This window comes from Candoia aspera, chromosome 4 (assembly GCF_035149785.1).
Source record: "Candoia aspera isolate rCanAsp1 chromosome 4, rCanAsp1.hap2, whole genome shotgun sequence".
Lineage (NCBI taxonomy): Eukaryota > Metazoa > Chordata > Lepidosauria > Squamata > Boidae > Candoia > Candoia aspera.
Window position 1 is genome coordinate 36212146 of NC_086156.1, and position 14506 is coordinate 36226651.

Here is a 14506-nt window from a genome sequence, read left to right on the forward strand (position 1 = left end):
ATCTAACAGATGCAAACAGTGTTAAGGACAATTTTCTGCATGTTTTGGGATGCCTGCTATAGAATGACAACCCTCTGGATTCTATTCCCTCTTGTTATCAGTAGCCCCCTAGAAACTAAGCTGCCCATTACTGCACTTAAATCCCTGAAGGTTGATGGCAAAGAGAGCCTGCAAAAAGAGAAGCCAGAGAAAATATATTCTGTCATACCAATTGTGATGAAAATATGAAGTTGGATACTGATGAAATACTTCTGAAGAATAAGATAATACATTGGAGATACAGAAGAAAAAGCTTTTGGAAGGGACACTTCAGGGGTAATGTGAATTACATTTTTTTTTAAATTATAGGAATGAAAAATATAAGATTTATACATTCACTATGAATTACATAAATAAATGCAGTAAACTGGATGTAGACTAAGTTAGTTGCAATACATTTTTATTACAATCATCTGCATTTATAAGTCATGATTTCAATGGGACCAACTTAGCCTGGATCCAACATAATATTTCTGTTACCTTAGTTGGAACTGTAGCAATGCTACCTATTGAAGCAAAGAGCAGGGTGGGGGTAGGAGGACACACCTGTTGTCTCTCTTACCCCTCTGTGTAATGCTGTTCTTCCCCATTTATCTTTGGCATCTACATTTGCTCCTTTGTTAAGCAGGGAATAGACACAATCTGTGTGCCCGTTAAGAACAGACAACATCAAAGGGGTCCTGAAAGACAAAGATGATATAATAATATAACAGCACAGACATTCTATATTAACAAGCTCATAACTTGCCTAAATGGGGGATTAGACTGCAATGAGAAGCAGCGTAAGAAAACCTGATCCTTGAGTTGTTAGACCACCAACAGCAAATGTACTGCACATTTAAATGATAGAAGTCCCATCTTTCTAAAAAGGACAGTGGGCCTTTTACTTCCTGGATGGGAGATCCCTGTAGAGTACCAGGGCTGTAAACCAGGAAGCTCCAAAACCATCCCAGAAAAAGCAACAGCAATCCACTTCTATATTGTTACCAGAAAAGTATATGAACATATCCATGAAATCACTAGGAGCCAAGCACTTTTTCTACCCCCCTCCCAAATAAAAAGTAGTATGAAAAAGAACCAGGACCTGCAAGTCACTATAAATCCTGCTCATTATATTGTCTTTAGTAATAGGAGGGTATTCTGAACTGTTAAGGTTTTTTTTAAACACAATTGTAAAAATACCTAGTCCCATTTTTATTTGCAATATTCTCTAATATACAGCCTTTGGATACATGTTCCTGTATTGTATGTAGTCTTTCAAATAAATTCCAAAATAAAATAAAACCATTTTCTGTGATGTTTTTGTTACAACCACTGGATTACTAGCCAGATGGTCTGGACCTGGGGTTTGTACTTCATTGGGAGTTGGAGATCAAATATGTAGATTTTTACATGACAACTTGTTGTTTATTCGTTTAGTCGCTTCCGACTCTTTGTGACTTCATGGACCAGCCCACGTCAGAGCTTCCTGTCGGTCGTCAACACCCCCAGCTCCCCAGGGACAAATCCATGACAGCTACTGGCCCTGAAAATGTGTGGGGGTGGGGGGCTAGTAAGAGACTGTTGAATGTATGTAGGGTAAATGGAAATGCTAAGCTAGGTAGCCTACTATAGTCTACAATGTCTTACAGTTGCTGAGTGCTGTAGACAGGATAGTCTAGGGGATGTTGCTTTATTGCTTGTTGGTTACTCAGATGGCTCAGAGTTAGACTCCAACTGGGCAAGTCCATGCAAGCTGAGACACTGCCTTGTCCTGGTACTGGGGAAATGTCTGACCCTGTATCTCCTCAGGAAGTGGACAGGATCCTTAGGTCATCTGCCTTTAAGTACATGACTCTCCTGGCTAATTAAGGTGTCCTAAGAAATGAAATGTAGGTGCTAAATGCTTCTTTGAGTGAGGTGATTCTGCCTACCCCCATTTCAAGAAGCCACCACTGGACCCAACAGTTCTCAACATTTTTGTCTAATCTCCAACCTTCCCCTTTTGGGCAAGGCTGTTGAGAAGATGAATGAATTTAATTTCAGAGGTCCTGGAGGAAACAGAGCATTTGAACCCTTTTCAGTTGGGTTTAAGGCCTGGACATCATACAGAGAAAGCACTGATCGCACTTATTGATGACCTCCAGCAGGGCCAGGACAGAGGTGGTGCGATTGTCCTCTTTCTCCTTGATTTCTCAGCAGCTTTCAATACTATCAATCGTGTATCCTTCTGGACTGACTGAGAGGTTTAAGAGTGGGAGGCATAATGCTGCAGTGGTTCTCCTACTTCATACATAATCAATTCCAACTGGTGTTTGCAGGGAGATAGAGGTTGAGCCTGAGATCCCTGATTTGTAGAGTGTCATAGGTGTTGACCCTTTTGTCCCTTCTTGTTTAACATCTGCATGGGGCCATCAGATGAGTTCATCCATCAAAAGATGGATCCAGCTGTATATCTTGACCCTGGGTCTACCACATCATGCTGTTGAGGTCTTGTCCCAGTGCCTGAAGACTGCTGGGGTCTGTATGAGGAGGAACAAGTTTAAACTCAATCCTAACAAGACTGACTGGCTGTCTATTCCTGATTCCCTCAGTACCATGGTTTTTCCAACTTTAGTTCTGAATGGGGCTGCATTCCGTTGGACAGGTGTGCAATTTTGGGCTGTTTCTTGACTTGCAGCTCCTGCTCAAATAGCAGGTGCTGTCAGCTCCACTAGGTAGACTAGAGCAAGAAATCAACTCCACAAGAAGGCTAAAGCTACTTTTATAGAGAGTGGCTATAATTACAGACTCTTGGAAGTCTGACTATGTTATCCCTCTTCCTATTACTTACAGTTTAGTGAATTAGGGAGGTTTCTGTGTGACCTGCTTCTAAATGTTTTCTGGCTGTTGTGGACTTAAAATATGTTTTACTCCTTGTTGCTTTGGCAATGAAGCTGGCATAATTCCATCAAGATCATCTTCCTTACTCTGCATAAGTAGCAGCTATGGCCAGAAGAGCCTTTATACAGATTCATCTCTTTCACCAATTGTGGCTTTTCCTGAACTGGAGTCCCTTCTCACAGTCACTCATGCATTAGTCACTTTCCATATTGATCATGGAACATCCTTGATGACTTTGAGCCAATCATGCCTCCTTATAGTAGTTGTTATGAGAATAAAATTAAGGGGGCCTCTCATTGATGCCACCTCAAATTTACCCACAAAAAGGCAGTAATAAACAGAATAATTATCTTTTATAAAGTTATTCTACATTTATGTAATATATAACATAACATTTATATATATATATATATATATATATATATATATATGAATGATATAACAACAAGATCTACTAATAACACATAAACAAAAGCTATGATACACCTTATAGTTACATAGAGAGCAGTTTGTTAAAAGGCACCAGGCTAGAAACGGGGAGGCCATGAGTTCTAGTGCTGCCTCAGGCACAAAACCAGCTAAGTGACCTTGGGCCAGTCACTTTCTCTCAGCCCTAGGAAGGAGGCAATGGCAAACCACTTCTGAAAAACCTTGCCAAGAAAACTGCAGGGACTTGTCCAAGCAGTCTGTGAGAAATGGACATGATTGAATGGATTAAAAAAAAAGTTACGTAACATAGTTATCTGGAATGGATAATCCCACTGTGCAACCCATGTTTCACTTTAGATACAAATTTTTGAAACTTACTGTCCATTTCCATCCTGAATGTCCACAGCATTCTGTGGCTCTGCATTTCCAATTAACAACCGCAAGCATTCTGAATGACCATTTGTAGCTGCAAAATACCATCAACAAATAAAACAGTAATCATAAGTGTTGATTAAGAACAATTACGTTTTAAAGAGTTACATCTACTTTTCATAACTTTGGAAACGATTTTATAACAAGTTGAGTATCTTAAAAAAATTATAGAGCCATACAAAACCTTAATTTATCTAAAAATATTCAAGATGTAATAGCTATCATGTTGATACATAACTTGTTTTATGAAAAATGTCAGCTTCTACCAAGTGCAATTAATGGATCACCTCAAATCTGAATACATCTGGATCCAATCTACTATATGTGCATAATTTTTTTAAATTATGTAATTCTTTCAAATGCATCCTTTAAAATGGTACTTGTTTAAATACTACTGGCTCTGGTTGCTAGTATGCTTCCACGTGTGATTCAAGATGTTATTACCTACAAAGCCCTATATGGCATAGAGCCAAGTTATTTGAGGGACTGCTTATCTCCTATGGTTTTTGACAGTACAAGCTGCCCAACTGGGCATGCTCCGGGTTGTGCCATCTATCAGGACCCAGGAAGTGTGCCTTCTCTGATGCGGTGCCAGTGCTCAGGAAGGAGCCCCCCACTGAGATCCCTGGGAACCCTGATGGTGTTCCAGAAGTCCTTAAAGATGTGACTGATCTCCCAGGGTTTGGATTGGGGCTAGAACCTCGTGCTGGATGTATTTTGTACTTTTGGGGGGAGGGGGGTCAAATAGCCAGATTGCCATCTTTTTAATCTTTTTAATAGCATTTTTTTTTAATTGTATGGCATAGCAGTTTGGTGTTCATGCTGCTTTTCTTGCTGGGAAATCCCTGTGAGGTCCAGCAGCCAGATGTGTAGGCTATTTAGCCGTGACAAGTCACATTGCCCGGAGTGCACCATGAGGAGGCTAGTCTACATCACACCAAATTTAATATTTATATTTAATTTAATATTTAATATTATGAGCTACCCAGAGTCAGTTCAGAGCCATATAAAATAAAAATACAATAAACAAATCAACAAACAAACAAACTGATATATTTCAAACACAGAGTTATGCTACTATAGCATAAATGTATCAAGCAGGATTTCACAAAGTACAGGAACAGGTTACTCTTATGCATTTTTTGGAAAAGTAAATCCACAAATGTAGTCTATTTTGCACTCAAGACAAAGATGAGAAAAATTATGATACTGTAATATTTTCAGCTTTCTATACTACAATTTGCAATAAATACCCTGTAAGTTATTTGGTCACTTCTCACAGGATAATAAAATCAGAAGAAAATGAGGTAAAAATATAAAAAAATCAAATCATTTTTTTTCTAACCAATCATGTAGGAAAGTACGTTAACTACCAAGTGAAATATGGTTTAACACAAAGCTTCACTGCAGGTATAATCAGGATCCAGTAAGTAATTATTAATAACCACAATTAAAGAAATTAGTACTAACTCACTAATTTACAACTCATTTTAGTGGTTTCATACAGTCCTCAGAAATTCTTATCTCATGCCTTCATTTCTTCAGCTTGCTATTTCTTACTTCTTTTCTGCATTTCACATAACACTGCTTACTCCAAAAGGGAATAATATAATGGGTTGTAAAAGGTTTACAACTTTTGCCTGATTTTCATAATCAGGCAAAAGTTTCAACCTTTACCAGCACAGAATGCAGTGAAGATTCAGATGGTTTTCCCTTTGACATTTTAATTATTTTGAGACTGACACCTTGAAAACACAAACTTAAGACAAGACTTCAAAGCTGGGAGCACTGTAATTTCCCTATATTTACATAGGAGATCACTTGAAGGAATTTAGAAACATGAACCAGTCCTGAAATACCACTGCAGTCATATTTAATTTTTTAATTTAATGGTACACAACTGTTAAATCAAAGATACCAGTTTCTATGGTAGCTAGAACATCATGTTATGAACAGCATTATTATTATTATTATATTATTATTATTATTATTATTTCCCCACTACTGAGAAATGACTTGAGCACTACATTCCATCTGATAAATGTTAAAAATGCTGCACTCTACAGTGGTACGTAAATTACTCATCAGGACAATGTAGACTATTTTCCCTAGATTTGCCCCAAATGTAATAGGAGCAACAGCCCCTAAAATACTAGAGGGCTGGAAAAACTTTAACCTCCTTTCAACATCTGTGCTGCACCACTGCCAACAGACCAAAAAAAAAAAAAAAAAATGTTCTCTACAATGGGGGGGAGGGGTTCCAGGCAACTTAAATAGTACATGACCTAAAGTGAGTTACTTGATATTAATAACTGAATGACAAAAAAATGGCTTGGAGATACTGTTTTACAGTGGTTGTGCTCTTTCCTCAGCAGTCAGTTCCAATGAGCGGGGGGAGAGATTGGCATGGTGGATCACCATAATAAATCTAAAGACACTATTAACTCCCAAAATGTAGGAGCAAAATCAGCAAGTCTGCTCTTTAATATATTGATTATCATTTATATATTTATTTAAAACATTCTTAACTGAAACTACTGGTATAGTGTTGTAAATGTAATCAATAAAGTATGATTTTTCCACACAGGCAAGGGTTCGGAACTGTACAAAATCATACCCAGTCACAAATACCTAAAATAACATTTTTTACAATGACCTATGGGAATGAAAAGAATTCAGAGAAAGGAGGGGCCATAAAGATGCTTCCATCTGCAAAATATTCTTCCACTATGATATAAAAACTATGTATTTACCAGCAGCATGTATTGGTGTTCTCTTTATAACATAGTCTTTTACTAAGATTGATGCTCCCTGATTAATAAGTACATCCACACATTCAACATGTCCCTTAAAAGCTGCAAGATCCAAAGGTGTTCGTCCATTATTGTTCCGGACATCGAGATCCAACAAAGACTGCACTAACACTTCCAAAGCTTGGTGATGTCCATGATAGGCCTTAAAAAAAAAAAAGACATTTCCTGTATCTTAGATATTAGCAAAGGCAAATAATTACTGAACTGTAATTATTAAATCATCCAGAAAAAGGTGGATTTAAATAATCCTGTATTCAATATTGAGTAAGCGGAGTACTTACAGCTAAATGCAATGGACTAATTGGTGCCCTGTTGTCTGAATCATTCAGCATGTCGGTCCCTGATGTTTCCATTAACTAAACAAAAATACAGTTGACAATGCAATCAGATACTTTCAATTTAACATAAACACCTATTATTCTATCTTAATTAATATATGAGAAGTATCAAGGCTCAGTCTTTAAAATACCAAAGCCTTTGCTAAAAAAAAATTCCAAAGTGTTTTTCATACTCATCAGACATATTAATAATCCAGTATATTGGAAACATTACATAACCGATAGGTAGGTGGGTGGGTGGGTGGGGTTCCTAGCTATCAGGAAAATAATAATCTTAAGCAATTTGGACTCAGTTCCAAAAAGCTGCTAGGTACATGTGGGAATACAAACATAGCAATTTCTGCAGCTCTTTATAGCTGCCATGTATTTTCCTACTATTGGAAAGTGCCCTCCACAGCAGCCAGAAAAAGTTAAAGTTCCTTCAAGAGGCTGCAGACAGATACATTTCCATGAATGTGTATTCTGAAGTACTTTTAGTGAAACCATACATTATGTTGTTTAATCAAATATTTCTGATTTCTGTATCTGATTTCTGGTATCATGTTTCTGAATATTTGTAATAAAGGTTTCCAGAGCAAAGACTGTTGTACTTACAACATCTAAAGGTGTTTCACTGGCAATCTGTAATGAAACCAATTTTAAATACTGGTTAATTCTTAAATGTTAACATTTAAACATTTAAGTTATTCTAACAAATACACAAGAGCCAGTCTGGTGTAATGGTTAAGGCGTCAGGCTAGAAATTGGGAGACTGTGGGTTCTAGTCCCATCTTGGGCACAAAGCCAGCTGGGTAACCTTGGGCCAGTCATTCTTTCTCAGCCCTAGGAAGGAGGCAATGGCAAACCACTTCTGAAATCTTGCCAAGAAAACTGCAGGGACTAGTCCAGGCAGTCACCAAGAATCGGACATGATTCAATGGCAAAACAAACAAACAAATATACAGGCAGTCCTCGCTTAAGAACCATTCATTCAGTGACGTTCAAAGTTACAATGGTGCTGGATAAATATTTATGACCCATCCTCAAAGTTAGGGATGAACTCTGAATTCTTGAAGCACCCACTAGAAAGCAAGTGGATCTAAAAGGGTTATAAACATAACAGTATTTTTCTTTTTAAAAAGCATGCAGATTCTAACTTAAAATGTATATAAAATAGTCACATATATAGTAATATACTGAACAGATATTGTGTACTCATTTTATCAAATCTTTAATATACTCTATCTTAAAAGAAAACATTCAAACATGACTGTAATTAAACCAGGCTTCATGCTGGTTAGGGTTCAAATAAAAGTATCTGTTACATGGTGCCAAGGAAATAGCACAGAATGTTCAAAAGGTTCTGATGCAGTATAATGACCTGCAACCCATATAAACAGATACATAGTAAAGCTTTCCAATTTTTGGTTTAACTTTTCAAAACTCAATAGCAAACCTCTATTCTATTTACCAGTTTAATTATCCTAATTTTTCTTCTGCATTTTTAAAAATAATTTACCAAATTTACTTCTAAAACAGAGTTTTCTATCAATCACAACTTATTTCTAAATATAATTCACATTTATTTCCCCTACCAATTCAAGGCATAAACGATGTCCATAAGCAGCAGCATAATGAACTGCATTGTAACCTTGCTTGTCTCGAATCCCTGGATTTGCATCATTTCGAAGTAAGTATTTCAGGCACCTAAACAAAATAAATAGAATTTTAACATATTTATTCAATGGGAAAGGAGCAGTCTAACATTAAATAGTCACTTCTGAATCTTCCCACATACCTAAATGATTGTGTTCTCAAATATGGCAAAGACTTATATTGCTGGGGATCCTGATCTAGTTCCAACTAGAATAATTTTCTCACAAGATTTCTAGATCTGGGAAGGGGTGATATGCTAAAGCTTGCTTTCTTGTATGTATTACTATGTACCCTACATTCAAAAAGATCTAATCCAGTGTTTTTCATACTTAGCAACTTTAAATTATGTGGACTTCATCTCCCAGAATGCTGGCTGGGGAATTCTGGGGAGTTGAAGTCCACATATCTTAAAGCTGCCACCTTTGAAGAACACTGATCTAATCAATCATTATTTCTAGTGTCGTTTTACAATTATCAGCAATAGATTTTATGTGAGAATAAGGACATATGTTACATTACAATTTGTATAGATCCTTTTCACAAAGAATTCTCTAACTAAAAGGTTAGCAATCAGTAGACTACCAATCATTTGTGATTCATAGATGTCCAGCAAAGATGGTCCATGCAGTAGGGAAGACATTGTAATAACAATATCAATATGCCATATAGCCTCCTACATATCTATATTTTATGTTACATTTTTAATTGCAATTACTTTGTTCCTGTAAATGTAATATTCTTTGAATTTAAATAATGTGAATGTGTGTGTCATCAGTATGAACCAATGTTCTTCGCACATTCAGCAATTACAATATGGGAATCTAAAAAAAAGTAGCCCACAAAAGCTTCCAATGACATAGTAATGATGTACATTAAAAAAAAAGTGCAGTAGAGTGAAGAGCAAGTGAACAGACTTTACTTCCACCCTGTTTTCTGTTACTGAAACGTATGAGCAGGATAACTGCACTGGCAAAAAAATCTACTATTAATTATATAATTAATATGGTTTGATTACCAAACTATGCTCCTTTTTCCAGTTTGGTCCCTTTTAGATGCTACTGCAATTCAGATCACATGTGGCAGCACCCTGACTGAGAATCATAAAAACTATTGACCAACACAGTTTGAGAGGAGACAAGGTTGAGTAAGATTGATCCGTGTTTTAATTACAAATTTGTCCACCTTTGTATATTATATTTTACAGTATATTTTACTTAACAAAAAATTAAACAACACTGGAATAATTTTTTTTCTTAATATCAGTAATATTCTTCAATAATAGGAATAATTGGGTTCTTCTTTTTGGTAACATCTAAGAGCTGCGTATTCACATAAATTGAATATGCAAGAGAATAACATTCCTATTATAATAGGGTGCTCTCCTATAAAGACTCTTATTTTTCTTTTAAAAATAAAATAATCTGTCAAGAAAAATGATTCTGCTGTTTGGAAGGAAAGTATTACTGGATTACAGCATATAGGTAATACAGATAACATTGAATATTCATAGCAAAACATATTTCTTTTTAGTCAAAAGAAAATTCAGAGTTGAATCAGGTCTATGTCCAAGTAAGAAAGTATAGGAATGAAACCTATGATTTCAAAAAGAGTGCCATACTTACTTTCCATCAGTGTCTGATGCAGCTGCATAGTGCAGTGGTGTACAACCTCTTTCATCAAGGTCATTTACACTAGCTCCAGAACCCACAAGGGCAAACAGACACTTGTAATTACAGTTGGCAGCGGCATAGTGGAGTGGAGTTCTGTAGTATATATATATTTAAAAAATAAAACAGAAATGTATACAGTGTATATACTGAAAAAATTACTTCTGTTGCATGACTAGCTAATAAACATTTCTCTTTCTAATTCTTCTTTTCTGGATGTCTCTTACTCAGAGAGTATGTTAATAATCAAATATATGTTTTCCATCAATTAGTACTATCTAACTCCTACCAATGGAATTCTTTACTGAGTTAGTGCATGTGTATGCATATCATTTATATACACAGCTTAAATACATTGCTGTGATAATGTACCTTTCATAGATCCTAATACAGAAGACACAACCAGTATGGAGTACAAAGATTTCATTTACTTTCACAATGAGCTGGGTAAGAAGATACTGTTGACCTCATATTTTTGTGATCGGTACTGATAAACCTTTAGCGCAGAATCTAATGCGATAAAGCAGAATTCAATCAGAAGCATTGTTTAGGGTAAAAAAATGAGTTTTTTTTAAACTCTACCAAGAATATGTCCTCTAAAGACCACTTCACCTGTGCTGCAGAGGGTGGAATCAAGTTTGATCAAACAAAAGTTTAAATTACAGATTCATCAGTAAGGCTGAGATTGAAATACAATATCAGTAATTAATTTCTTCATAAATATAGATCTCTCAACCTTTACTTTAAACAGTATCATTGATTGAACAATTATGACAAGATGAAATTATTCTAAAATTTATTGACAATTGTCAGAATAACTCATTTATTAAACACCAATAAGTGTTGATTTTTTTCAATCACAGTTCTGGCCTCCAATTTAGTTTTTTAACAGACTTTGATACTCTTAGCTACAATATTCTTCTGTATCATCACCAAGGATTGGTGATAGGGAGCACTGATATGTCATAATTCCACTTTTGAGAGGCAATTTTGAAAGTAATATTGGGTAACTGCAGTTAAGCTATGAATGCCACAGAGTACTATTTCCTGCCAATGCTATTTAACAACTATATGGAGCTTCTGGGGTTTTAGGAAAAAGTATGGCTGGTATTCTCATAATATCTAGCTCTGTGACTTGCAAAACACTGCAATCATGAGGATGTATATCTCTGAATGAGTGATGGCCTGCTATGAGCCAAAACACCAAAGAGGACTCCTGACAAGAACATGGTTGTATTATATGCTGCTAGATAGGATTTCTTTAGCCACAATTTACTGAATAAGCTGAATGGGAAAGTCTGCGTATCATTTAAAGCAATAAAACACTATAACCTAGCATCATGTTTGAACAAGGCTAGGGACTCCCTGGCATGGAAACTGCAGCATTTGTCTACTCTAGATTGCATTCTCTCAGAAACAGATAGTTTCAGGGTATTCCTAAATCAGATATAAGAAACTTCAGAGGGTTGGGGGCTGCAACCACTCTTTAATCAGCTGGAAGTCACATATTATGTCACTGAAAGGATGGTTTTGTCACAGGAAATAGAAAGAGGAAATTTTTAGATTTTGTTTGGGTTTTTTGGATGAGAAAGAACCAACTTTTGGGAACAAACCACTTGCATGTCACCCTTTAAAATTTTGCTCAATTTCCCTTATGTGGTCCAAAATGGCAAAATAGCATAATTTTAGCAGCAAAATTTCAGGCTGCTTTGGTGGTAGGCAGGGAGTTAAGGGTGAAAATTAAAGTGGCTCACCTCTCAGGGCTACCTACTCCTATTTCCCTCCTTATTTTTGAAAGAGAGAGAAAAACAACTAGGATTGTGCCACAGAAAACCAACCATTTTGCTGCCAAATTTCATCAGTGTGATCTCAGGATGCTAGGAGACCAGAAATGAACACTCTGAGCCTCATGGAATTGTTGTCCTAGATTAATCACTGACAAGTACCTTCTACGACAGAAAGTGCCATAATGGATAGATCCTGATGGTTTTCAGAGGGCACTTGGGGAGTTTCCCAAGTATCTGGTGGGCAGCTCGGATGACACTGTAATCACTCACTGGAACAGGAGGGTAGCCATGGCATTGGACATGATTGCACCATAGTGGCTTTCCCCCTCTCGCAGATCCACTGTGGCTTCTTTGTTCTCTGAGGAATTTAAGGAGATGAAGTGGCCCAGGTATCATCAGTATGTTGATGAAACCCAGTTATGTACCTTTACCTTGTGCCAAAGAGGTAATGCAGTAGAAGTCCTGACCCAGTGCCAGTTCAGGGTCTGGATGGAAAGGAACAGATTCAGAATGAATCTCTCCAGGTGGACCAAACCATTTCAGATAGCACCATCTTTCGCTCTGAACAGGGTTATATTCCCCACTGAGAAATGGTCTGCAAGTTGCGGGAACTCCCAAACTGACAACCCCTGCTTGAAAAGTAGGCAGCAGCTGGGGCCAGGAAGGCATTGGCAGAATAGCATGTTGTGTGCTTCCTGTGGCCAATCCTGGATAGGGAAGCCCTGCTTACAGTCATTCATGCTTTAGTCAGCTCCTGTTTGGATTACGCTAACATGCTGTACATGGAACTGCCCTTGGAAAGAATTTGGTTACAAAATGTGCCAGCTTGGGCAGTGATAAGTGTTTCCCATTATACTTGGGTGATTCCACTGCTCAAAGAGTTGCACTGGCTTTCAGCTGGCTTCTGGTTGCGATTCAAAATACTGGTTCTCACATTTAAGATCCTACATAGCTCTGGGCCTGGTTACCTGTAGGACTGCCATCTCCCATATCCACCTGCCTGTCCAATCTGATCAAACAGAATCAACTTCCTCCAGGTCCCGAGAATCCACTTGACAGAATTTAGAAAATGGACATTTTCAACCACTGCCCTAATGCTTTAGAACTCTCCCTATGGAAATCCAGTCTAACTCTTCCCTCTTGGATTTCAGGAGAACAGACCTGGTTTCCTATCTAGCCAAGGAGAAAGACATGCTATCAATGTTGGGATGCACTGGCAGACATATGACTATAGTTTTTGTATCCTTCATTATCCTATTATGATGAATATGATTATGATTTCAGTGGGTCTATTTTTGTTGAGGTGTTCTTTTTATATTTCTGATTGTTAGCCATCCAGACCCTTTAGGAATAAGCAGCATGCAAATATAGAGTGAGTGAGTGAGTGAGTGAGTGAGTGAGTGAGTGAGTGAGGAAAGAAAGAAAGAAAGAAAGAAAGAAAGAAAGAAAGAAAGAAAGAAAGAAAGAAAGAAAGAAAGAAAGAAAGAAAGAAAGAAAGAAAGAAAGAAAGAAAGTTCCTATACCCTCTTTGGCTGGTGTAGCAACAATATTCCTCTCTGAACAGCAATGACCTGACCACCTTCATAGTTTAAACATAAATAGCCACCTGTTTATACCACCATATGCGTCTTTATGTAGAGCTACCCTTGTTTCATTCTCTTACCTTCCAAATTTGTCTTTTTTATTGAAATCTGCACCTGTGTTGAGCAGCAGATTGAGGCACTCCAAATTTCTGAAAGTTGAATTAGATGTTAATATCTGATTATACTTTTTAAAGAATGACATGTCCTTTGACTCTCAGTCTTTAATTACTGCAAATAATCTTTTAATAAAATAGCACATTCTCTAGTATTTTAGATTTCCTTACATAACTAAATCTCCATATGTTTATGCCAACAATGTTAATAAGTGGTATATAAATCCTTTCACAGAATTAATGTTATGCTTCAAATGAAGATACTTTCAAATCCAAAATTTAAAACTTACTTAAACTATAAAGATACATACCCTCCAGCTGCAGCTGCATGAAGGCAGGTCCTGCCAAAGTCATCTGAAGTATCTATTTCAAAGCCTATGAAAGAAGAATTTTGTGAAACTACTGATAAAATTCATCAACTTGTCAATTCGACAGAACATGCCATGAAGCAGTCTGTAATTATGCTGTAATTGACTATTTATAGAAAGATAATAAATATCAACAGTATGTTTAATTAATATGTGAAAAGTGCTTTTCATTTTAGTTTTGAGAAACTAATAATTTACCTTTTAAGATAGAATACTCAACTATGGTCTAGTGTAACGTGGAAGAGGCTACGAATGCACAGTTCTGCCTGACCTCTTCTTAGCAAAAACCAGGAGATTATGTTTTTAAACTGAAGCATAGACCTGTGTTAAATGTAAACTTGGAGAATGGAAAATTGGTATAATGTATAGTTTACTTAAGTAAAACAAAACAGCGATTTATGTCCCTGTCTTGTTTGCTAATCATAATTCATTCATAGGAT

At 36.7% G+C, this 14506-nt stretch overlaps 1 protein-coding gene across 2 annotated transcripts in view; it reads right to left on the reverse strand.

Moving 5' to 3' along the window:
• Window positions 1–14506, reverse strand: part of ANKRD28 (ankyrin repeat domain 28) — a 94776-nt gene that overhangs the window by 17371 nt on the left and 62899 nt on the right. For both annotated transcript variants that reach the window (XM_063303838.1, XM_063303841.1), the window contains exons 12-20: window positions 14010–14073; window positions 13666–13734; window positions 10171–10311; window positions 8488–8599; window positions 7508–7534; window positions 6857–6931; window positions 6516–6717; window positions 3709–3796; window positions 602–719 (exon numbers count right to left, since the gene is read on the reverse strand). In XM_063303838.1, the coding sequence (XP_063159908.1) occupies window positions 602–719; window positions 3709–3796; window positions 6516–6717; window positions 6857–6931; window positions 7508–7534; window positions 8488–8599; window positions 10171–10311; window positions 13666–13734; window positions 14010–14073 (896 nt within the window). The remainder of the gene's footprint in view (window positions 1–601; window positions 720–3708; window positions 3797–6515; window positions 6718–6856; window positions 6932–7507; window positions 7535–8487; window positions 8600–10170; window positions 10312–13665; window positions 13735–14009; window positions 14074–14506) is intronic.